At 38.5% G+C, this 25,841-nt stretch overlaps 1 protein-coding gene across 6 annotated transcripts in view; it reads left to right on the top strand.

Annotated features, from left to right (window-relative positions):
- KPNA1 (karyopherin subunit alpha 1) overlaps window positions 1-25,841 on the top strand; it is a 51,148-nt gene that overhangs the window by 21,672 nt on the left and 3,635 nt on the right. For all 6 annotated transcript variants that reach the window (XM_064644581.1, XM_064644587.1, XM_064644583.1 and 3 more), the window contains exons 7-13: window positions 6,168-6,256; window positions 7,519-7,618; window positions 8,174-8,337; window positions 9,498-9,576; window positions 11,780-11,905; window positions 24,026-24,153; window positions 24,864-25,042. In XM_064644581.1, coding sequence (XP_064500651.1) covers window positions 6,168-6,256; window positions 7,519-7,618; window positions 8,174-8,337; window positions 9,498-9,576; window positions 11,780-11,905; window positions 24,026-24,153; window positions 24,864-25,042 — 865 coding nt within the window. The remainder of the gene's footprint in view (window positions 1-6,167; window positions 6,257-7,518; window positions 7,619-8,173; window positions 8,338-9,497; window positions 9,577-11,779; window positions 11,906-24,025; window positions 24,154-24,863; window positions 25,043-25,841) is intronic.

The following is a 25,841-nucleotide window of genomic DNA, read 5'->3' as shown; positions in this document are numbered from 1 at the left end:
TTCTTAGTAGTCAGTCTTCTGTGCAAGACCTAACTTGCTTTTTTTATTAAGTTGTTGCTGATGTTCAGAGAGCAGGTGGGAAGAGCGAACCTGGTTACATTAAGTTGTGCAACCTTCAGTCTTAAGATGGGTGAATTAACAGAAGAGCTTAGGGGCCACAGTTAAGTAGTTTATCTGTCTCCTTCCCCCTTTGCCTCCTAATAAACTGCTGACATGTTAAAGTTCAGATTGCTGGCAGGCAGAGTGAGTTGGTTGTAATTACCAAAAAATATTCTTCTGTGCAGTTCAGGTGCTGCTAAATCCATGATCTCTCTTTTGCCGATAATCTCTAAATACCAGTTAAAAATTGCTCTGTAGTAAGCTGTGCTAAAGAAGGAAAGTGTACCCTGCAGAGTGTTACCTACACCTTTTCATAGTGGGCTTCTGTGCTGCAGCTCCAGAGATTGCAGCCCTGCTCACACCTGACTTTGATACAGGCCAACATAAAAGAAATTCTCCTTTTTTTCCCAACAGCTTTAAAAAAACCCAAGCACTTCACCACAATATCATCCAAGACAAAAATTAAAAGCATTAAGCACTGAAAAGTTAGCTCTTGTACTTCTATATTACAGGATAACATTAGTACACAATTGCATAGTATTTCTCCAGACGACTCTTGTCTCATGCAGTGTATGCACAGCTTGTTGCCCTGGTAACAGATGAATGGGTGGTAAAGGAGGCTTTTATTTGTCACACTGTGACCCTGTTTGTTAAAGTTGGAACACATTATAGTGTATGGAGGAGAATAGGAAAGAAGTTCTTACAATTAAGGAGACTGTAGGTTTGTGAGAAATATGTTTCTGTTGCTTAATGTCTGATGCTGGGTGATTTGCTCCTATCAGTGTTCAGTAAGTGGATACTAGTTCTGTGGCTTTTATATGCTCAATGTGAAATATTTCCATTTTGTTTAGTAGTTGAGGACAACTCAGCAGCGTTTTTTTTTATGGTTAGGCCTGTGTTTTGAGCAGATCTGGTCCTGGGCTTCTCAAGCTGTATTTTTGAAACCGGAAGATATTTGGTCATAATTTTCTCTCCTGTAAAATGGTCATCCTGATTATGTCTCACAGTGGAAGATTATTATTTGCAAGCAACTCCTGCTACATCTGCAACAAATTACAAAAATTGCAGGAAAATACAAAAAAAATAACTACATGTTCAGGGCAGATGGGCCAGAAGGTAACCCTACAATCATATAGCAAAAGATGAAGAGAAAGAGAAATATTGAAGGCTGTGTTTAGTAAGCCTTTCTTTGTTCTAAAGGGGATAGCAAATCTGTAGAAGAAAATGTTAGTGGTAATATGATTTTCAATATGTAATATAGCATAAACAAAAATATTTTTAATATTTTTATTTTACTTACTGGCTAGTTATCCACTATGTTTGCCTTCTAGTAAGTCAGTCTTAAAGATTTACTGTTGTTTTTGTCTTTTATTTGAAACTTCCCTTAGCAGTGGCTCAGGAACAGAATCCAGTTTACCTTATCTTCTGATCATGATTTTCCCACATGTATTTTCATATTTATAAGCCAGTTTTGAACTAATGTGTGGCACATTTTCCTTTGTGTAGTTACAGTCCAGTGAAGATTCTAAATCAGCAGTTTTATAGTAGTCTGTGAGGGAATCTCTGTAACTGCGTTTAATTAATACGATATGTGTTGAAATGATTTATCTTACAAGATCTGTTTCCCACTGAGCTGACATTTAATTACCCTCTCATCCTTAAACTCTTTCATTGCTTGCATTGTATATCAGTCTTTCTCAGATTATATGTCAGTCTTTCTCTTTGAGCAGTGGTCAAACCATTTGGCATCCATTTTACCTGTCAGTGAAATTGAATTTATCACAGAATCTACATTATTTATGAAAAACACTTTGGCTGTGTCTCCTCACCTCTCCCCGTTTCTGTGTACTGATTTTTAGATTTAGTCAGTGACATATGTCCTAGCCTTCTTCCACTTATCACAATTGTTTTCTTCCAGAAGACATCTAGAAATGTTGATATGCTTGCCTGAAATTATTTATATTGAAGAACTCCATCAAAGCCTTTAGACATGCTTAAGGCTGATCTGGTTTCAGCGGTGTTTTAGCTGCAGTTCTTTCCTGACTGTCCGTGCTGCAGTATTTAAAACCCAGATGTCAACTTGTGATGAACATGGAATTTTCTTCAAAAACCATGCAAGGCATTGTGCTCCCTGTCGATGATGACTGAGATTGTCTCACGGTGACAGATCTGTGTCATCATGCTCTGCTGGATGGCCGATGGCACGAGCATCCCCAGCTGTCCTGTTCTGCTTTGGAGAAGTTTGCGTTTTCAGCTGAAGTAACCTATGTGTTTTTCCCTCGGTATTTTTCCATTTCTACTTGTATTGCTATTCCCTTTGGAAACCATTGTTTGCTTGCCAGAGGTGACTGTAAGTCTGGTGTCCAAGTGCTGTTTGGCTTTTAACCCAGCAGTCCTACTAGCTGGGTCTTAGTAATCAAAATAAGGAAAAACAGCCAAGGTGTGAGTATGAGCTACTTTCTCTGTTTGGTGAATGAGAGAAATAAGGAACTATGATCACCCAACCACTGAAAGAAAGGTGTTTTCTCTGTTAGGGCATAGTAGGAGTCATCTTCTAGGAATATGACCTTCTGGTATCCTTCTTTGTGATCAGCAAATCACACCTGTGTGCAAGTCAGTCTTCACCATCATCATCCCAGCATTAGATCCATTTTCCATGTCAACAGCCAAATGTAGAGAAAGTGTTGATTCTTACTTCATAATAGTTCTTCACCACTGAGAGGCACAGACTCTATGCACTGTTGGTGGTTGGTTTAGCACTTGGTTTAAATATCCAAAGGCATAATGAAATAATGGCTGAAAGTCTTCGGCATCCAGGAGAAAGTGGAGGGTTGTCAAAAAACACATGGATTACTCACAGAAGGCACCATATGGTTTAACAGTACCCTACAGAATTTCCACTTTACTGTTACTGACTACTGAAGTTATTCAGCACTACAGGAAAAAACACTGTAGTTCAACGATGAGTAAAATGAACAGGAGACCTGCGACAATCCCATCTCCATTATTAGCAATAGATGGAAATTTATACAGGTGTATAAAAATAGGTGCTGTCAATTAACAAGGCAGCATTTGCATGTTCATTTTACGCACAACTTTCTATCTAAGATGTGAGTTAAAAAGTCAGGCTACAAATTTTAAAATTACAGGTTCTTGCCATCTTCAGGTCTGGATGTAGATATTAGAAAGTACTGAACTGGAATTTGTTTTTAGAGTCAATTTTTTTTTATTTAATAAGCTCTGAAATTTAATGGAATTAGATATCCCTGCAACTATCCAGGAAAGAAGATAAAAACATAGGCGATGTGTAGCACAAAGCCAAAATGTTATGGCAAGCATTTGGATATTGAGGAGTGCACAAAAGAAGAAATGAAAATCACTGAACATTACTCAAATAAACAAACCCTGAAGAAACTTCCATTGTTTGTGTGTTGGTGACAGAGCTTTGTATTTATGGTAATGTCTGTTGAGGAGAGTTTAAATTATTTACGTTCATCACTTATCTGAAGAGCTAAAGTAATTCCTTAAGGAAAGATGTTTTCTTGCTGAAGGAAACCTTGCATATTTTTCTAAAGACATTTCAATTTCAATTATTTGTGTCTTGGTGTCCTGTCAGTCATTATCATTACAAGAATTTCTTTCAACAATCCTCTCTTACTGTGATATCAAACTACTTGGCCAAGTCTTACTGCCATAAAAAAAATCAAGAGGGGTAAAGCAGTAGAGATGCTATTTGACTTCTCTGGTCAGACCTTTTGATGTGAGACTTGCTGTTGCAAAGCTAGTCTGTCATTCGGGATCAGAATGGATTCTTGGATTAAGTGATTATCACTGTTGTCAACCCTAAAAATAGATACTGCTCTAATGGCGGAACAAAGACCACAGACACGTAAAATGCGGCTTCCTTGTTTTGGTATGTGTAAGGGTGTCCAGACAAGGAGGCTTTATCTTCACACAGTCAGTCACTGTTCAGTGAAGGGAAATTATTGCAGATTCTAACTTTCTTCACCCCTAAATGTTTTTAGAAGATCCACAAGTTTTTTTAGAACCTGTCTGAAATCTTAGGCTTCTCATTGCTGCAGAAATTGCGGTGAGCAACAGGTGTGGTTCCTTGCAGTTCTAACACAAGTGATGTTTTCCAGGATGTCTCTTAAGCTAAATTTTTCTGGTAGCTGTCTTCTGCATCTTGAGTCCATGAAGCTGCCAGACCCAAGGTTATACTTTTCAGATAACCTGTTGTCACAACGGTTTGAAAGAGTAAGAATTGGAATGAAAAATAAGTTTTCATGACAAGGATCAGTTTTGGGGAAATGTTGCATAGTAATAATGCTGTGCTGTTTTACAGCAAAGGTCAGTATAGTCTCGTGCCCTGCCTCTGGCTGTGGCTGACAGCAGAAGCCTGGAAAACAGTAGGAAACAAAACAAACTAATCCTTCCCCAGAACAGTCTCCTAGTCTCTTCACAACTTGCAGTTTAATGACCTCCGATCCTATGGTATTGTTAGTAGTACTGGTACAGAGGAGTCCTCTTTTTATTTTGTATCTAACAAGCTGACATCTGTATATACATCTGGTTTTAGCTGTATTAGTTTTGCAGGGTTTGCTAGTGGATTTGGGCCTCCAGAGTGGTTGAAGTCTGTTTTTCAAAGTAGCATCTCTTTGCCACTGTTTACAAACACGTTACAGCAGAAATCTAATGCAGTAAATCAATTGACATCACGTTGAAAGTGAATAAATAAGTTTATTTTGGATTGTCCAAGAATTACCTTTAGGTAACAAATTTGGCTTATTCTGTCGGTTTTTTTAGAGGAGGAGTTTATTTCCAGTAGTTACAGGGGTAGGGAAAAACACATTTATTTTGTTTGGGGAACTTGCCTATGTTCAATTGGAGAAAGTTATGCACTGTAAAACATTTTACTACAGCTAAATACATAGCCTTTAACTTAAGAGAAATTTGAGGAGGACATTCAGCTGCTATCCATGATAAGTAAGATTGCTTTTGTCCTCTATGCAGAATTGGAAGTATTTCCAGTGGTTGTATAGATACATGTATCTATGAAGCCAAATGCCAAATAAGCCAACCAAATAAGCATATACATGTATCTATTTGATGTGACTTAGCCTTCTGCTAACTTGAAATAAATAGCAAATGTGAATTTTGTATGCTTTCTTGTGTGACGAAATATTGTTTGCAATTTGCATGGAATTCATAAAATCGCTTTTATATTTCACATAGAATGCTAGTAATTTTTATAGTTATAGCTCTTATACTAGTGGACAGTGATATCAAAAATGGCACTTGGCCCAAATGTATAAATCAAAAACAATGGAATATTTTATTCTCATCATATTACAGAGGATAGATTTCATGCATCTTTAATTCTGATATTTTTGATCTTCTCAAAATGAGGTGTTATGGTAGTACTGATGCCCAAGGGAGAAAGTATCTGTCTTTGCAATTTGCATATGGCTTAATCAGCAACAGTGGTTGTCTTGTATAGTTTTATCTTAAAGAATATATGTCAATGCTCATCTAAACTCTTTGATTCTGAATATTGGTTTATCTTGCATACAGATTCTCATCTTTATCTTAGTTGTTGTCATCATCCTTATCTGACTGTGTAAATAATGCATGCTTTTATGGCTTTTAGGAAATACTAACATAGGCTGTTCCACACCAACATTTTTGGGTAGATACAGACTTGCTTGACCTGTGGTATGAACATCTGGATTTAAATTAGCTCTGAACAAGGAGGAGTGTAGAACAGAATGTTACTAAGCCTGGGGAGACGAGCTTCTCTCTTATATTGCATACAGAGCAAGGCTATGTCTGCCTGCAGAGTCTTTGGAGATATACATGTTGGCTGTTATGGTATTCCTCTTAGGTCTGTATAAATATTCCTGAATCATATAATGAGCTTGACTGTAACACTCAACCAGAATGCATTGCCCTTCTTATGTTGTCCAGGATCTAAGAGTTAGAACAGAGTATCTCCCAACTCTAATACATATGTTAAACTGGTGGAATTTTGAGAACAAAAGCAATTACTATTCTGTTTTTCTTTACAGGCAGTGTGGGCTCTTGGCAACATTGCTGGAGACAGCACTATGTGCAGAGATTATGTTTTGGACTGTAATATCCTGCCTCCTTTATTGCAGTAAGTCTGTTTTAATATGTTTTCCAGATTTTGCTTGAGTGTCTGATAAGACTGAAATCTGGGTTTTTTGCCTTGAAGAATAATAATTTTTTATTTTTAATTGTGGACTGATCAGACTTTTTAGTGGGGAGTCCTGAACTACTTTATTATAGAACCTAAAATGAGAACATGTTTTAGAAGCAGCTAAGCTGGAACTATTTTATACTACAGTGTGGGTGGATGCCTGGGCTTATTTTAGAGTCACAGAATAATTTAAATTGAAAGACACCTCTGGAGGTCATCTACTCAAAGCCTTTCTTCATAGCAGGTGGGATCAGATTAGGTTGCTCAACTACTTAACCAGTCAAATTTGGAACATCAGAAGTAGATTCCGTAACCACCTGTGGCAACCTGTTGCAGTATTTGGCCGTGGCATGGTGAAACGTGGTGTTCTGATACCTAATCAGAATTTTCTGTTTTGCCTTGTGATGGTTGCCTCTTGGTCCTGTCACTATGCAACTGTGAGAAGGATCTGGCTTCCTGTTTTCTCTATCCACCTGTTAAACTGTTGCCAGCGGCAGTTATATCTCCCCTTACACAATCTCTTTCTAAGGCTGAACAAATCCCATTGCATGCCATTTCTCTAGTCTGCTAATTATCTTGATGGTTCTCTGCTTAAGGACCATATTATTGCTGAAACAGTGACACCATCTTGTGTTGTCATGTCCAAATTACGATTACTCAGTCTCTCTCCTTTGCAGATTCTGTTTGCAGCAGGAGAATTCTCCAGTGCTCTCATAAAAACACTGTGGGATAACTACGGGAAAAAGCAACTGTCCTGTGGGAAAACTAGGTCTTGCATTTTCCTATGCCAAAGTGGGGCTCATAGTCTGAGGCTGACATAGAAATTCAGTTTGGCTAAGAGAGAACTCTCCAAAACTACCTGCATGTCCTCCTTTGAGTAATTTTGTCACAATTCTTGCACTTTTTGACTGTTAGTCTGCTGCATCAGTATCTAAGCAATTAAGTAAACACGCTTTCAGTGTAATGGTTATTTTACTTATTGGGATACTAGATTCCTATATCTAGCATATGTGTTAGTATCCAGCTATCAAGGATGATTTTCCTCAGAATGTAATTTTGTAGAAAAAAATCTTACTGTATTTTGCCCTGGTGTATGTTAAAATGAGTTTGTTTTAATGATTCACTTAGTTGACCCTACAGGGTTGCCTGGCTTTGATTTTTAAAAGGCAAGGGTTGGAATTTTTTGTTGTTTGTTTTAGATTACTTTCAAAACAGAACCGTCTCACTATGACTCGAAATGCTGTATGGGCTCTATCCAACCTCTGCAGAGGGAAAAATCCTCCTCCTGATTTTGCCAAGGTAAGAGCTGCTTGAAAGGAAATGTGTTGTGAAGTGGTGCTAGCCAAATAGTCAGTGAGGGTGGTGAAAGGTAAACAAAATGGAAAGAATGGGTCAGAGAAATTCTGAAATATATCATGGGCTTCTGACAGATGAAATTTTTTGGGGAGACATTCGCAACCACTGTTTTCATATGGCTGCCTCCTAACTTTGTTGCTGTTCCTGTACTGGAGATGACCATCCCTTAGCAGAACACCACTGTACATCTTGGCTGCTGTAGAGCAATGTGTGGAACATCTTAGCAGACAAGTATGAGTTTAAGTTACCATAAACAAGACATTGTACTGCAGAGGCCGAAGAATTGTCATAGTGCTTTTCTGCAGACGTGCTCCTCTGTGCTTGTGTAGCTACAGCCCTGCACAGAAGTGCTGCCTAGGTCTGAAATTTTCTAAGTATTGAACCTTAATATGCCAGTGCCTAGCCTATAATGACACATACAAAATTAACTGACATAATAATAGATCTATTGGCCCTTCTAATTGAATGGTTTATGTCTCTCCTCTTAATATTTTACAGGTTTCACCTTGTCTTAGTGTGCTTTCCTGGCTACTCTTTGTCAATGATACGGATGTATTAGCTGATGCCTGCTGGGCTTTGTCCTATTTGTCTGATGGCCCCAATGATAAAATCCAGGCTGTGATTGATGCAGGAGTCTGCAGAAGACTTGTGGAACTGCTAATGTAAGAAACTTGTTATAAGCAAGCTTACTGTCTACTCTTTTCCCTAAAATCAAGGTTGTAACAATAGGAAGTTCAATGAAATATGTCTTGAAATGTCATAATTTTCCAAAGAGTAAGATGCGAGCTTTAATTTTACCTGTCTGTTCAATGTTCTCTATTTGTCATGAGTAACAGAAACAATGGAACTTTTCTTTTACTAGTTTTGCTATTTCTTAAGAGATTTTTTCCCCTGCGTCTAACAGCTACACTTTTGTAAAATCCATAATATATACTGGAATTTTCCCTGTGCTATTGAAGACCGTGTTATATTTACCTAAAAGGAAATTGCAAAAGGATAACAAAGATAGAAATGTAAGAAGTAGTTAAATTTACTAGAATTGACAGTACCAGGAACTTGAAATATAAATAATTTCCTAAACCCTTACTGTAGAAGAGTATATGCACGCTTTGGTCAGTGAGGTGTAGCTGTGAGAGTTGGGGTCACAGAGACTGGCCTTGTTCAAAGCCATTTCCTCAGGCCTAAGGTCAGGACGTGGAACATTCAATTGCCTAAGAAAAAGGAATAATGGTTTTCACTGATGTAAATAAAAAGACTATTAAGGTTTTTAAGATTAAAGCGAATGTGATACTGGATTAATGAATAGAACATAGTGCCTGTAAATAACTTTTTATAAACAAGTGTTTTCATTTGAGAAAAAAATTCCTTTCTTCACCCTTCCTATTCTAAACCTGATTTAGCAATGATGATGGAGGGATGCATATGATGACAGAAGGTGATCAAACAGCTGTATGAGTTAAACACACAGGTTCTATCTTTATTTTTCTGTCTCATTCTCTGCCTTTGTGTGTGCTACATTAAGTGTATTTTATAGTTAAAGCTGATTATTTTTCCCTTCCAAGGATGCTTAAACTTTGAAGTACTTGTATTCTTCTAATATTTTATTTTTATGCTGCTGAATGATGTCTGAAGGCCTAAATATTTAGAAACCCTAGAAAGGCTTACCATTAGTTTAAAATCACAATGTTTTGATTCAGGTAATGAGAGTTAAGTCAGACTTATCAGGGAAGTTTCCCTGGCTGATGGATGTTCCTTCCTTGAGAATGTAAAGATGGAGATGCCTCAGGATGGTTAATACTTTAATTTTTCTTTTCAATTCTAGGCACAATGACTACAAAGTTGTATCTCCTGCCTTACGAGCTGTTGGCAACATTGTCACAGGAGATGATATCCAGACCCAGGTATGGATTCACTTTCTCTTGTGTTGTACTGCAGTTCATCTTTCTGTCAGTTGTGGTAACCTGTTCACAAGCATCTCCTCTTGTTCCCTTTGAAGTTTAAAAGTGAGGATTGGTGACACTAATTGCTTCAAAACATGTGGTGGTTTTCAGTTTTTCTGTTCAGTCCTGAACTGCTGGTGATTCCTAGGTAGCTGTGTTTGGGACTTACAGACAGCTGTGCAATACCCCTCAAGGGTGGGGTGGGTTTTTTTGTTTGTTTAAAGCAAGTCTGCCTCTTAGGCTGAATTTTATGCTGAGTGATGTGCCGTGGTAGGGCCATCTGAGGCCTGTCACATTGAATGCTGTTGTTGGGAATCTCGGATGAGTATACCAAAACCAAGTGTCTGGTCAGATTTTGGATGGTATGTAGCTGTGTCTGAGCACATGTTTGGAGAAGCATCAGTAGGAAGCAGTGACTCCCACCACTTCATTGGAATTAAATTGGGAGCCAGGAAACCTGATGCTTCTCAGAAGCACTAGGTTGTCACTGGGATGCTTCTGTAGTTCTGTAACAGTGAGGTTTGAGTTAAAGATGAGTTAGCAGCACCAGGGCACTGTTTGAATATCTTATCACTAGGAGGAAGATAAGATGATTTTTTGATTGTTACAATGTATTTTGTGTAGCTGAATTGCATAGGCATTCTTGTATTTTTTTCGGTGGCATTTGTTTCACAGATCAGTCATAAAGAATGATTAAGGTGTGTTTTGTGATTTCATAATTTCATTGAAGATAAAACCACAAGGGATCACTAATTAAAATGTAACGCGGGTTATTAAATACTGCACAGATCTTAGATTTTAGCTAAAAAAATCTGTAAGCTTTTTTGTTGTGCATGATTTTTTCAGAGGAGCATACCATAAGCTTTCCTAAAATTCTAGAGAACTGTTTAAGTAGGATAATTTGATGGTCCTGCCCGAAGGTTGTGCTGTATGCTAAAAAATGACACAGGATGCATATAAAAATCATTAGTCAGAAGGAAGAGCCCAGCTTTGAGAGCTGATCCATTTCTGAATATGAATGCAACATACAAGCCAGTTGCCTGAGAACTTCTCTGTACAATCTTAGAGCACAAATCTGCTTTCTCTTTTCTCTCATTTCCAACTGTTAACAATTGCCACTGCTTGGAGATAGCTAAAACCATAGATAATGGGCATGAAGAAATAAGTATATTTGTCCCAGCAGACACCTGATACAATCCTGAACCATAACCTTTGCTTTTTTAATCTTAGTCGAAAAATTTGAAGAGTATGGGCCCAGGGACATAAGAACAAATGAATTCAGTCCACAGATTCCATGATCAGAAATCTTGATTATGATTCAGCTCAACTGGAGTATTTTTTATAAAATTCTCTACCACACTGTTCTTTCTAAGCTGTCTGCTTTTGCCACACAAGGCAAAACTGCTGTGCTTCTTGGTAGACTTTCCCAATTTTTAGCTTAATTGTAACAAGTTGGAATTTAATTAAAAAAAAAAAGTTCATTTTTCAGTCTTTGAACCTTGTTGTGGCCTTTTAGAATGTCAAAAAGCCCTTCACTATCACACATGACATAATCAAATAATCTGTCTTGTAACATCCAAGTTCTGGGGCATTTTCTGTTGTACTTTCAGCACTTAAAATTTTCATTTTTGGAAATAGAAATTTTCTTGCAGTTTTTCTGCTCTGTAAAATTGTGGGTTTTTTACAATTTTTTGGTAATTTTTCGTATAAGAATTGCCATTCATAATGTCACTGGACACAACACTGGCAACAGCTACTCCACAGTGCCAGCTGATGTGGAAAACAGAAGTAGTTGGAGCTTACAAGTATACAAAAATACAGGAAAATACCATCATCTTATTTTTGTTTGGTCATAATGGGCTTGTTATCTTCTTGTGTTCAGGTCACACTGAAATCATTATAAAGGCGTGATCTTCTACCTGAATGACTGAGTTGTTTTGCTTATTAGCTTTCCTGCTAAGATCTATTTTTTAGTTCTTGCTATTTTTTTGTTTTGTTCATGTTCAGTGGTTTGGGATTTTTATTAAAACTTTTTGGGATCATCTGATGGGGTATGCCTTTTAGATTTTCAAGACATTGTATTCTTGTTCCTGTGATTCTTTATCCTAAATTTCTTCTAAGGTGTGGTTTGTTTGTTTTGTTTTGTTTTTCCTTCTGTATTCAGGTAATTCTGAATTGTTCAGCCCTGCAGAGTTTACTGCACTTGCTAAGCAGCCCGAAAGAATCTATCAAAAAGGAAGCATGCTGGACAATATCTAATATAACAGCTGGAAACAGAGCACAGATCCAGGTAACCTTTTCAGCTATGGTCAGTAATCTTTGTCTTGCAGACTAGAAGAAGCACACATCAGGTGGTACACTTTTTTGTGTATAAAGGGCATATTTGTGTGTATGTACAGTCACGGGTATAAGGGGGGAAGATGGTCATGTTAGGGAATGACAAAATGGAGCTAAAATTTTGTCTTAAATAATTTGCTTTGTGCTTTTAACAATTGCTGAGATACAGAAATTCTCAAGTAATGAAAAGAATGAGCTACAACCTTTGAGAATCAAATAACTTTACAGACAGCCCTACATTGTAAAATACTTCATTCCTGTTTATATTTTCTTATAATTTCTGATACAGGGAGGCATGCTTAGCCGAATCTAAAATTGCTGTTTATTAAACTGAACAATAATGGAGGCTATCTAACATGTTGCACTGGGATTTGTCCTTTCTGATTATACCAAATTTTGTAATCCTTTCTTGTTAAGTGATAGCACACAGAAGCAAATGTCTCACTCCCTTATGTCAGTCTCTAAAAGGCCTCCAAAAGATCAGATCTTTGTTCTGAGTCTGGACTGAGTATCAGCCATCAGTAAGAATTCTCAGGACTTGCCTCTAGCTGGAATAAATGAGAGATGGGACATCTTTTCCCCAGAGAAAATTTTTTCTTTGGCTAGATGAAGAAACAGCTCAATACATTTTGTTTTCCCTGAATGTGGACTTTTGTTTAACAACAGCTGTCATAGGGGAATTTTTTGCTTGGCTTTCAAGGATATTGGTTTGGCTTGGCTGGGTGTCAGGTATCCCCCAAAGCTGCTCTATCACTCCCCTTCTCAGCTGGAGAGGGGAGATAAAATACAAGGAAAGTTTCATGAGTTGAAAGAAGGACAAGGAGAGATCACTCACTGGTTACTGTCAGAGGCAAAACCAGACTCAACTTGGGAAATTAATAGAATTTATTACCAATCAAAATCAGAGTAGGATAATGAGAAGTAAAACAAATCTTAAAAACACCTTCCCCCCACCTCACTCCTTCCTGGACTTAACTTTATTCCTGATTCTCTACCTCCTCCCCTGTGGAGTGCAGGTCAGTTCATCACAGGTTGTTTCTGCCACTGCTTCCTCAGGGAGAGGAGTCCTTCACCTGCTCTAGCATCGTGTCCCTCTCGTGGGAGACAGGCCTCCACAAACTTCTCCAATGTGAGTCCATCCCACAGGCTGCAGTTCCTCATGAAATGCTCCAGTGTGGGTCCCTTTCCACAGGAGACAGTCTTTCAGGACTGGCTGCTCCAGCATGGGTCCCCCGTAGGGTCACAAGCCTCACGAGCAAACCTGCTCCAATGTGGGCTCCTTGTTCCACGGGTCCCCAGGTCCGGCCAGGAACCTGCTCCAGTGTGGGCTTACCATGGGGTCACAGCCTTCTTCAGGCATCCACCTGCTCAGGTGTGGAGTTCTCCATGGGTTACAGAGGAACAGTCTACCTCATCATGATCTTCGTCATGGACTGCAGGGGAATTTCAGTGCCTGGAGCACCTCCTCCCCCACCTTCCTCCCTGACCTTGGTGCCTGCATAGTTGTTTCTCTCACGTATTCTCACTTTTCTCTGGCTGCAATTACTTCGGCCCAATAATTTTTTTCCCCTTCTTAAATATGTTACCACAGAGGTGTTACTAACCATTGGTGATGACTTTGGCCTTGGCCAGTTGCAGGCCCATTTTGGATTCAGCTGGCTTTGGCTCTATCAGACATAGGAGAAGTTTCTGGCAGCTACTCAAAGAAGCTCCCTCTGTAGTACTGCCCCTGCCCCAAACCTTGCCACCCAAACCCAATGCAAAAAACATTGCCTCATTCCCTTTCTCTTTCAGAAGTGTTAAAAAACCAGATTGTAGTGAATCACAGAATCATGAAGGCTTGGGTTGGAAGGGGCCTTAGAGATCATCTGGTTCCAACCCCCCTGCCATGGCTGAGGATGCCACTCACTGGATCAGATTGCCCAGGGCCCCATCCACCCAGGCCTTGAAACCAGGCTTTTTCTGATAAATACAAGTGTTTCCATCAAAGGCAGTTCAATAACAGTCTCACATAAATAAAATTGAATTCTTCTGAAGTCAGGTTTTTCAATTCTCACTCACTGGATACAGAGTATTTTTAGAGATTGCAGAGGATGCATGAAAGTCCAGCTGAAGACATCTATTCCTTGAGGAATAGAAATAAATGGCAGAAGATACAAGAAATATTTGTCTCACTCATTAGTAACCAGGCAGGAACAATGCATGTTTACACAGAAAGTGAACCAAGCCCCACAATGGGTTGGCAAAAGTGGCCAAGGAGTGCCTGTTTCCCTTTTATCCTTTTCCTTGGAAGGCAGTTTGATGATTGCTGGTCTTAAAACTGGTGACTCTGGGTTATTCATTCTGTATGATCAGAATTAGCATGAAGTGGTTGACCCTCTTCACCCAAGAGGTGGAATTATTTCTCTTTCTGCAGAAAACTTGCACAAGATTATGAAAAGGCTTGCATTATTTTTCCTAAGGAATAAGTGTATTACACCCTTTGCAGCTGACACTTGGAATCTTTTGGTTTTATGTTCTCCCTTACAAAAAGCATTCAGCTGCTGAAGGGACAGCCTAAAAGCCTTAATACCTTGAACGAGTTCTTCATCTCAGAAAGCATTGGAAATAAAGTTAATACTTTTGTGGAAGATAACTCAGTCTCTGCTAAACTTCTGGAAATGCCTGGAAATAAAAGCAAATCCTCATCTAACTTCAGTGATGCTTATCTTAGGAAATGAGTAGGCAAAATGCAAAAACTTTTGGAGGTTGAAAGCTCTTGTAGGTCTTTCTTGTCTATGTAAGGATGTGACTAAGATGGAAATGGAACTGTGAGGAAGGAAACTTCCTACAGTGGTATTTGCTCTGGCTTCCTCTGACAGGTTTTGATTCTACCACCAAAGTTCATGGTTTTTGTCAGATGTAGAGAATGATATGGTCACTTAATCTAACCTTGGTAGAGCTCCAAGAATTTTGATTCTGCCTTTATTGTGGTTTGTGCATTAATCCATGGATTAGCTGAATTTCTAACAAAAAGTGCTTTGTAAAATCAGCAACTGTACCACTGTTTTTTCCCTCATCAGCAATTGTAATTGCTGTGTAAGTAGCAGGACAGAGAAGGTAGTTACTACTGCTTGTACTAAGGTAAAAATGTTTTTGCCTTTTCATTTCTTCCAGTGACGAATATTTGGGCTGCTTTATCCCTGCTATTACCACTTAAGAAACAGTATTTTCTCTCTGGAGGGCCATTTCTGCTTTTTCTGGAATGTCTAAGAGTATTTTCTGGGATGGCTGGAACAGTCCAGCCATTTTCTTAACTTTGTGTTTTTTCCCAAGCCTGTTGGAGGGTTGCATCAGGATGCAAAATTGTATAGGGATGTTGCAAACTTAAGAAGGGCTTGAGAAAATCAGGTATCCGTACAAGTCAATCCATAAAGAAGTATCAAAAGTGGAAGTGGAAAGTAAAGTTTATTATTAGAGCATTTTTTCAAAACTCCACGCTCTCTATTTTCATATTCTTGATCCACTGAAGATAACAGTTGTGAAGAGTCCTAGAGGTAACTTGAATTCTAGTGCAGCAGAAGCTATTTCAATAGAGTACTTACTTCTGTGAGTTCTATATAAGTATTCACTGTACCACGTTGCCCTGTTTTAAAGTGAAGGAGTAAGTGCCTGCCCTGCTTTGCACTGTGTTCTTACACCTGGTATCTACTACTCAGGCAATGTAAAAGTGAGGCTTTAGCTGAAGAGTCTTAACTATACCCCTGGTAATCCTTGGTCTTCTAAACTGTTATCACATCTTTATTTGACAACAAGTAAGGATAAAATAATCTCTCCTTTGTTAAAACAAAATTTGCCTAACCTACCTGAACAAAATTGTTAGTCTATACATGTGTGTGTTTAGTAGTGTTTAAATGTTTTGGTGTGTCTTGTGACAGATCATCTGCCTTCCTACTGAGAGCAGATTAGAATTCCATTGTGGGTTGAAAAGGTGAAGTGGGAAGTAAGGAGAGGGAAATTCATGCCATGAGCCATTAATATTGCACCTTCATTTCTAGCAGTGACTCTTTAGAAGTACAAAAAAAGCCCCTTAACTCTGCATAGAAAAATGATTTTGATTATGTGGATAGAAGCTTTCATTCTCAGGATTCTTGCATCAGGAAGAAACCAGTGTCAAATTACTAGAATACATGCAGATTTAAAAGAATCCAGCTTAAAAGCATCTGCCTTAGGACATGTCACAGCCAAGGTTGGAAGCATGTTGATTCATTATGCAAGTCCAGGGAAAAAAATAAAAGCAGCATCTTCTGAAAACTGAAATTGTGTTTTATTTAAAAGTCCCTCAGGCCCCATTCAGAGTAACTGAGCTGCCTTCACATGCTTTGTAGTGAAACACTGACTTCCTTAAGTGCATATCCAATTTAATCTATACTGACAGTTAAAAAAATGAGATTAAAAAAATAGTGTTTCCAATTCTGAGTGGGAGATAACTATCCTGGTAAAGATGACAGATTTCAAATCATGTCCATCACGAGGCTTAGATTTTTTGAAACTGCAGAAGGAGGAAAATTGTGAAGTAAAGGACAGTAGAAAATACTTACACCACGCTTGATCTAAAAGCCAATATTTCTTGGAAGTAAAATTGGCAATTGCAGGTGTAATTGGACCAATTATCTTGTGTTTAAAGGCAAATCTCATTGCACATGTGTAATAAGTTCCAGAAAGGGTCTTGATTCTTTAGTTTCTTGTCTCAACCTAGAGAATGTTGTGCGAGATACAAGGTGTGATGAAACCTTTCAACTCCAGAGCTGACAGTCTGCATTTGTCAAAAAGCTCCTCTGAGGTATTATTTCAGGCAACTCCTACTTAATGTCAAATCATTGTAAACATTTGAGCTGAAAAAAAGTAATTTCTGAAGTTGGAAAATGCTGTTTGGTAAAGTGTTTCTTGAAAACGGTCATATACTAAAATGGAGAATAAAAGCAGAGTCTGTTTTTAATAGCTGTGAGGATAAAGGATAATTCCCATCTGGGAACCATATCTGACTTAACTAAGTTCATGGGTGAACCTGTTTCGTCTGTGAGTTGATAGGTTTTTTTTTTCTTTCTCTAAGTTAATTTCACATTGTGATGAATTAAAACATTTTTCTTGAGAATTGGTCTTCCTTACGTAAGAAATTCTAAAATACTAGATGCAGCTCTAATGTAAATAATTTATTTTCCTTTCTCTCCAGTCCCTCCAAATTGCTCAACAGTTCCTACTGGAGGTCGTTGACTGGAGCCAGACCTATTCCAGTCTCTGTGATACAGATTGGATCTTGAACATGCACAGTCTTTAGCCAGAAATCAGAAAGAACAATTTGAGCACATGATAGTTTTTTTTCATGTCTGCCTGGCATAATAAACCACATTATTGCAAGTTACCAGCTGATCTGACTAGTGGGTTGTTGCTCCAGATCAGTCGAGATGTTAGAATACTATGGAATCTTTGGGTAGTGCTCAAGCCATAATCTAGCGATCCCTTCTTCACACAAAGAAGAGAATAAAATATTTGGTAAATCTAATAGGTATTTTACCTAATCAGTATTAACAGACAGAGCTATATTTAGTGTTGTTTAAGATTGCATTGGGTTACATTCCCTCCATCCACCCACTGTAAAGTATAGAAATATAAAGTTAGAGGGAAGGACTTCTATATTCATCTCCACTTCCATACTGCCTACAATGCTGTTTGGTAGCACACTCCAAAGGCTTTCACTGCCATTCCTGTAAGATAAGGCAGCAGCCTTCACTGTTAGATTTGCACTCCAACACAATCAAGTAAACTCTTTGTAGCATTAAGGCAATGTAAACTAACATGCATGAGATGTGTTAATGTGCGTGCTGAACTTTTTTTGGTAGCTCTTACTAAAGCACAGAAGGTTTGGGTTTATTTCCCCACCAAAGGTGGATGTGAAAGCCTTTCAGAGTGTGTTATCAACAGTACCTAGGCAACTGAAAAGCGTGGTGGAATACAGCAGTCTTTCCCCTCTTTATTTCTGTGCTTTTAAGTTTGGGGTGGATGTGTATATCCTGATGCAGTCATGATTGTCACTAAGTATAGTTTTTGTTTGTTAATTTCCTAGTTTGTATACAGCTTTGCTGTACTTCAGTGGATAGCTTCCCCAGTCAGGGAGAAGGGGAACTACATCTTCCTGGGAGTCAGAAGGAGAACTGCACAACTGAAGCTTAATCCTGACTGTGGACCCTTCTGAAGGGTATGAAAGGCTATCACATACCTCAGAAAATGATCTGTCTTAACTTCGCAACCCGTTGAAAAGCTATGAAAGGCAGTACATCAGACACAATCTTCCATGTCTGACAGTGAAGACATCATAGGAGTTCTCTTCTCTTGACAGGTTAAGAAACTTATCACTTCTTTTCTAATATACCTTAAATTTTCACAAGAACATCTGGAAGTGGGAGTATGGAGCATGGCTCATCATGGTAGCAACAGGATCTGTGCCGTATTTTTCCTCTTTTAGGGTTTCCTATCCTTGCTGAAGAGCGACATGGGCAAATGTAGCAAATGATACATTGCCTGGTCAGTTTTAAAAACACTGGAATGAAACACATTTTTACAGAATGTGATAAAGGTAGAAGCTCAGAATTGTCAGAGGCTCTTCTTCAAAAGGAATGACACGATTCACACAGAGTTTACACAGGCATCCAATTCCCTTAAATATAAAGTGTGTTTGGTTTATCATAGTTTGCATAGGTGATCTAAAAATCTTCACATGCTGTTTATGGTAGTAGGACTTCAAAAGTATCTTAATTAAGAGCAAAATATGGCCTTACTGACAAGGTCATATTGGTTTGTGGACTAGTGAAAGTCAAAGATTAATCTCTTTCAGGTTTAACTTTGTGTTTAAGTACAAAATCTGTTTTCAGACTTCTGCGTGTGGTGAATTCCGTACCTCACACCACACTGAGGGCAGCAGAGCTAGAATACCTTTAATTCCTTTATTCTACCTGAAAACCATAACAGTCAGTGGTATATATTGCCTTTGGGAGTTTGGTTGATTCGTTTGTTTTGGGTTGTTTATCTGTTTTGGTTTTGCTGTTTGTTTTTTTTTTTAGGACTGACCCTAAAAGCAGGAGACAGCTGTTCATTGTAGTGCAGGTTCTTCCTGACAGCAGTAGCAGCCTTGTGTAAACTGTCTAGAAGCTTGCTTTATACACAGTTTGGAGTGTACAGGCTTAGGTATCTGTGTCAACAACATAAAAGTTCATTAGAACTGAGATCTGAAGGGCTTCCTTTCTGGCTCTCAGGTGCCAGTTGGTTTTGTACTCATGCCACCATGTTACATAGTTTTGGCTTACAAATATTTGCTATGTTATTTATAAAGCAGTTGTAAATTGAATCAATAAACAAGGTAACTCAAATAGAAGTAACTGAGCAGCCTCTATGAACTATAATTTCCAGCCAGGAGGAGCAGTAGGGCTGTATTTGCAGCTGCCAGCTGTCTGGTGACTGTAATCTTGATTTGTTAAAGGTAATGAGAGAGGAGCTCCCTCGCAGGAGCAGGGAAACGGTCACGGTATAAAACTTGTTTGCCTTCACATTTATGTGATGAATCATATGTAGACATGGTGCCCACATGTGCACACTAGATGTGTATGTGTGTTTTTGCATATCTTAAGTGATTTAGTTGTGGGAACCCAAAGAGGGAGAAGCAAATTCACATGGTACTACCAGCTCAAAATACTAATTTAATATACTGCTGCTGAAGACCTTCCTAACAGTGATTACAATATATTTAGATTAAACATCCATGCAGGTGTAATAAAACTCTGAAAATGCATTTTTCATCTAGCTTCACTCTTTAAAAATCAAATACTGTAAAGTGAAGAAGCTTGATTAAAATAAGATGGATAGAATGTTTCCAAAAGACAGGCAACCTTCTTGGAGGACTGCAGCACAGGGATACCAACTATTAAAAAAACCCCAAATGACAAACCCACACCCCAAATAAACATAAAAAAGTTGACACTTTGAAAGTGAGGACAGATTTGCTGAAGGACTGAGCATTACAAATCAGTTCAAATTAAATTTGAAAATTCATGTTTCAATTAAAATTGAATTTTAGTTTTCCAAAAGACTTACAGTTAAAACTCCAGATTGGGTTCTGTTCCGTTCCGTTCCGGCAAATACCATTGGATGCAGCTGGGCAAAAACTTCAATGTTAGTTTAATGTATCAGAGGATGGGTGTTGGATTACCTATTGTGCAGACAAGAGATTTTTGTTGTATTTTGTAAATACCACCTCTGTGCCTAGTAGTAGCAGCCTAAAACCTTTTTATTTCCTTTCAGTTTTTAAACTTCTTATTGAACTGAAATCCTGGAATTGTGTTCGTTTTGTTTAAAAGCTATGCTTATCTTGAGCACTTTGTATGCACTGCATTACTTTAGTCTTCAGCATACTTCCACATGTCAGGCACATGCAGTATGGGAATGGTAAAAAAGTGAAGTAATTTGAATTAAGCCATTCTAAATCCTCAGAAGTTTTAACTACTTCATCCTGTCACAGTCTTTTAGAGTTTTGCTCTGCCTGAGGTTTGCTTTTCTTCAAGAAAAAAAGAAAGAAAAAGCAAACCCAAATTCTGTTTCAGCATTTACTATTTTATCACTTAAAAGAAATTTAACTGAAAGGGAAACATGACCTGTTTCCACAGTAACTGTTGTTCCCACATAAAATATCATAGAGATAGGAATCCTTGGGCATTCTAATATGCTTTCCAGAGTAACTGCTGTGGGCAGGGCTACAGGACAGAGGGTGTAAGTCATAGATGCTGCTAGCACTTTCTCTGTATTAATGTGTTATTGTTACCACCCTTGCTGAGCTTAACTGACTTCTGAAATCTAGTAAAGATATTAAGGTTAAAGCAAACCATTTTCTGACCTAGTTAATTTTTTTTCCTTAAAGTTGAACTCTGAAAGTTTCAACTGTTGAGAGACTGCTAGTTGAAAAGCTTTGCTGTATTACAGAGGGACAGTTAAATACCTTTAACTGAGACTCATGCTAGGGTGAGGTGGTGACAGCACTTACAATGCATGTCAAGCAGTAGGAAACATAAAAATATAGTGACTGATAACCTGCTTCTCTCTCTAGCCACTCTCACTTATGAAAGGCTGTGACTCATCGTTGTACTTTAACCTGTTCTGCTTGGGTAAAGATAGCCGACATCATTGTTGAGCAGAAAGTAAACAGGGTGCCCGTAGCCTTTTATACAATAGAGTAAGAAATAGAAATAAATGGAAATAAGAGCACTCACCCAAGAGATGCGAGATCTGGATTCAGTTCTTTCTGAAAACATTCAAGTGCACATTTCTCTGCTCTTAAGAAGAGTAATTTTACTGACTGAAGCACTGAAACAGTTTAAAATTGATTGAGCCAGAAGAAAAACAATAAGAATCTTTTACGTTTCTCCTACTTAACTGTCCTCCTGTTGCTAGTTCCCTTTATTCTGAATTTCTTGTAGTATTTTACCAGTTTAAGTTGAAACATTTCAAGGTAACTTTTTTTTTTGGCAGTAAGAAGGTTCAAAGCATGTTACTGCCTGTCAGATAAGATGTGCTGATTTAGTTCTGTGCTATCACGTAACAAAGTCTGGTTTTAGTAGTTACTAAAGAAGTTGATTTTAAGAAGACACTTTCTAAGGAAATAAATCTCCTATGAAAGTTTTGTTTTGGGGAGAAGATTTAAGAAGCGCTAATGGGATGTTTTTTACTTATTCTTTGCCACAGTAGTAAAAACTAATGTCCTCAAGTATCCTATCCTAGATCTATATCAAGATCTTTCAGTAGAGAGTATTTGATGTCCCTTAACACATTGTTCTTTTAAGAGCTTCTTAACAACACCCTTGTGTAGCGCTCTCTGGACTCACATAAAACGAAATGTAGACTGACAAGTCCTCTTTTTCCTGTCTGTCTGATGAGGACTGAAGTTTACTAGTGAAAAAACACTCTCTAGATCCACAAGCACACACACACAGTCACAGATCTCTTGATGGTCATTGTGGGCTCTCTACTCAGCTGCTGTCCATGGCTGGATCATGAGCTGTCTTCACTCACTGTGCTTGGGTTCTACTCACTGGCTTGTTCAGCTTGATTCTCACTAGCAAACAGATGCACATGCTTGCAGACCCCTGTCCATGCCTGAGATCCTGGCCTCCCACTTGTTCTGCCTAGTCAGTTTGCCAGCAAATTAACTAAATTGTGATCCTCCACACCCACCACCATGTTTTGGGATTATGTAAATTCCCTCATCACACAGAGCTGGTGCCCAAGCCCATGGGTCCTGTGACCTGCAGTCCCATTCCAGCTGAGGTGCTGAGATCTTCACTTAACTTCAGTCCCCCAGTCGCTGGCATCCAGGCACAAGGGGCCCTGTGGACTATGATCCTGCCCCAGTGGCTGATGCCCATGGGGCCCTCACCTGCTCCAGTTTTAGGGGCCCCTTCATCCAACTTTTGACACCAGTTGCTGGCCCTGAATTCATGTTTTCTAGGACCTTGGTTCTTGGCCCCTCCAGCTACTGATGCTGAAACACCCACCCACTCCAGTTGCTGGCCCCAAAGATACAGGTTTCTCCTGTGATCTCATCTAGTTCCTGGTCCAAATTCAGTCATGCCAATATCATTTGCGAGCACCTAATCCTTACAGCGTTCAAGGGGCTAGAGAGGGGGGGTTACATGGTAAAACAATCACAAAAAGATTCGTTACTGAGTTTTGCAGTTTCACCTGTCCCTGTCATCAGAAAAATCTTTTCTGAAGTCCGGGCTGGCTCTCTGCCTATAGGTTCTTAATGACCCGTTAATTAGTGACTGGAGCCTTTCCTTCTTTGTGATTGTTTCTCTTAACCCTCTTCTGTCACGTGTGTATCACTGTGCGTTTTATTTATTACTTTCTTGTTACTTGTATCTCCCTTTGATAAGGCTCTTGATCTGATTAACCTTAATGAAGCAGGTGCTCTTGTGTTCAAGTACCCTTACAGTGTGTTGCTTTGGTATCTTTTTAAAAATTAAGTGGGTTCTTTTGCAGTAAAATATGTCAGGGGCAAAAAGCATTTTTAAAGATACTTTCTTTTATCTTTTTAGGTTGTGTTTTGTTTTGTTTTAAAATAGCTGACTCCTGTTTGTGACCTAGCACTTCCAGCATTCGTGTTCTAAAATTTCAGTTAAGGACAATTTTTCAAATATTCTCAGCAGTGTACAAGTGTAATACAACGTGGCATGACGGAAGTATAAGTGGTTTTCCTTGGGGACTCTAGATTTCTGTACGAGAAGTGTGGATTTTTTGGCAAAGGAGACAGTATTCATGGCACTGTTGATACAACTGTAGGCAGTGTGGATTTGCCAAGCAGATTCAGTATGGATGTCCAAACAAACAGCAAGGATAAAAGAAATATCAAACAGTTGTCTTATTTTCACCAGGTAGCCATTCACACTGTGAATTGACTACAGCTTTTTGCTATGTTTAATCTGTTAGTTTTCTTCTACAGAGCTCTGTGAAAAGGATCTTTTTGGCTTTCTTTGAATTTTCCTTTATCAGTTCTGTGATGAGTTACAAATGTAAAGTGGTAGTTTAAAAATGTAATCCTAACCTCCCCTATTGCTGAACCATCTGCTGCTTTGTGTTCTCTTTGCTTCGTTGTCTTGCCCAGTGGAAATGTAGTATGGCACACAGGAATATGAAGTTTAGGGGATCTTAATGCCTTAATGGTTTACTGACTTAATAGCTGACTGGTTCACTACCTGGAAAAATAAGGGAAGTACGGCATTGTTTTGCTGTCAGGATTTGATTAAGTAACTCCTTAGATATGCCAGTCACTTCAGTCTGAATGTGTTTTGAATTCTTTTGGGATGAGCACAAGCCATGGCAATAACTAGGATTTTGAATGTAAAGCTGAAAACTGATTTATCGGTTTTGCCCCTTGATAAAGTGACATTTCATTGTTTAGTGTGTTGTGCTGAGCATAGACATTAACTAGCTCAGGACAAGAAAGTTATTTCTAATTTTTATTATAACCCTGACGTGTCATTTGTTTTTGCAGACAGTCATAGATGCCCATATCTTCCCAGCTCTTATAAATATTTTGCAAACGGCTGAGTTTCGGACAAGGAAAGAAGCAGCTTGGGCAATCACAAATGCAACATCTGGAGGCTCTGCTGAACAGATCAAGTAAGAAATTGTTAAAATGTTGCAATGCAACATGTGAATTGATGTTTGTGCAAGAAAACAAACTATCAACCTAGAAACTGGAAAACCTTTCTGTATGGTTTCAGTGTTGTATCCAGAGAGACCATGTCCTTGTTGTGAATGAGCCTTTCATTCCTTTAGGGAGAAATCACAAAAGTATTTTAGTTGTAATGCTTATTTAAATAATTGAACCATTTCTCTTACATGAAAAAACTAAATGCAACTTTTAAACTAACTTCTAAGTGGTTGTTGTAGAGTGTAAGTGCATTAGCAGTCTGGAGAGGAATAGTTTGGCACCTCAGACAGGGGCATCATGTGTATTGCTTTTCCTGTTTAACTTAAACTGGTACATTATCCTTATATGCAATTTTGCATAAAATAAAATAACTTTATAACCATATTAACTTTTAACATAGTTGCTGTTTATATAAATATAAATTTATGGTACAAAAAATAAGTCATCATTTCATAGCTATATAAATGAGGGTTCAGAGAAGGTATTTTAAAGTTATTTTGTTTGTTTCAGCAGAATTGACTAGACACAGCTAGATGTCTGTAATTTTGGTTTCTCCAGTCAAGTTGATATTTTATCTGATTGCTTTGGTTCTTAGACCTTCATGCTAAGTACTTAAATGGCTACACCAATTACAGTTTTGCAGACAATTAACTGGGTTCCATACGGTGTTTTTCAGGTATTTAGTAGAACTGGGATGCATCAGACCACTCTGCGACCTCCTTACAGTAATGGACTCAAAGATTGTGCAAGTAGCACTGAACGGGCTGGAGAATATCCTGAGGCTTGGAGAGCAGGAATCCAAACGCAGCGGCACTGGCATTAATCCTTACTGCGCTCTTATTGAAGAAGCGTATGGTATGAGCAAAACACCTAAGCAAGTCAGGCCATAAAGCCAAGATCATGATCCCAATTAGAGTTTCAGTAGATCCAATTCTATTAATTACCTTATCACTGTTATCTGAAAATAACCTGTTCTTTGATAAGTCTTCAGTGTACTCCGTTTTTTTTACATTATCTTTGACTGTGTGTAGACTGAAAACAGTGTGTGTAGATTTTCTGTTATTGATTTCTTTTGTCCCTGAGAAAGCCTTCTGGGAGTCATTCAGTCATTTCAGATAAAAGCTCAGGTGCAGTGCTCTGTTGCTCAGGTTTCAAACCTTTCCCCCATCCCTTTCTGCTGCCCTGCAGAATTATGGCAGCAGCTGCAAATTCCTTGTTTGCCTCTGCTATGCTAAGGTTCTGGCATGTACCAGTGTGATTTCATCTCAGTTCTGAGCTACTGCTGCTCTTAAGTTCTTATTGAGAAAAATAAAAATGGGTATCGAGAGCAGTATAGAAGAAGATAGCATCACTGAACATGGTTTCTTGAACCTTGGTTCCCTTCATGGTTACCTTGACTTCCTGGGAACAGTTATATCAGAATAGGATTTTTTCTTGCCTGCTGCTAGGTTTCAACTTCCCTTTTCATATCAGTGTTTCAGGAATGTGTATATAGTATCAGAGAAGTGTGTACTCTAGTCTTCATACATAGTAAAAGGAGTAGACAAGAAAGCTAGTACAGTTCCCAATATTAGAGATTTACTAAAATGGCTTGGATTTTGTTATAGCAGCATTCCTTGCTGTATTATTTTCCTTTGTATCTGACTACAAGGCC

The sequence above is a fragment of the Pseudopipra pipra genome, chromosome 2, assembly GCF_036250125.1.
Source record: "Pseudopipra pipra isolate bDixPip1 chromosome 2, bDixPip1.hap1, whole genome shotgun sequence".
NCBI lineage: Eukaryota > Metazoa > Chordata > Aves > Passeriformes > Pipridae > Pseudopipra > Pseudopipra pipra.
This window is presented reverse-complemented; position numbering and strand designations above follow the sequence as displayed.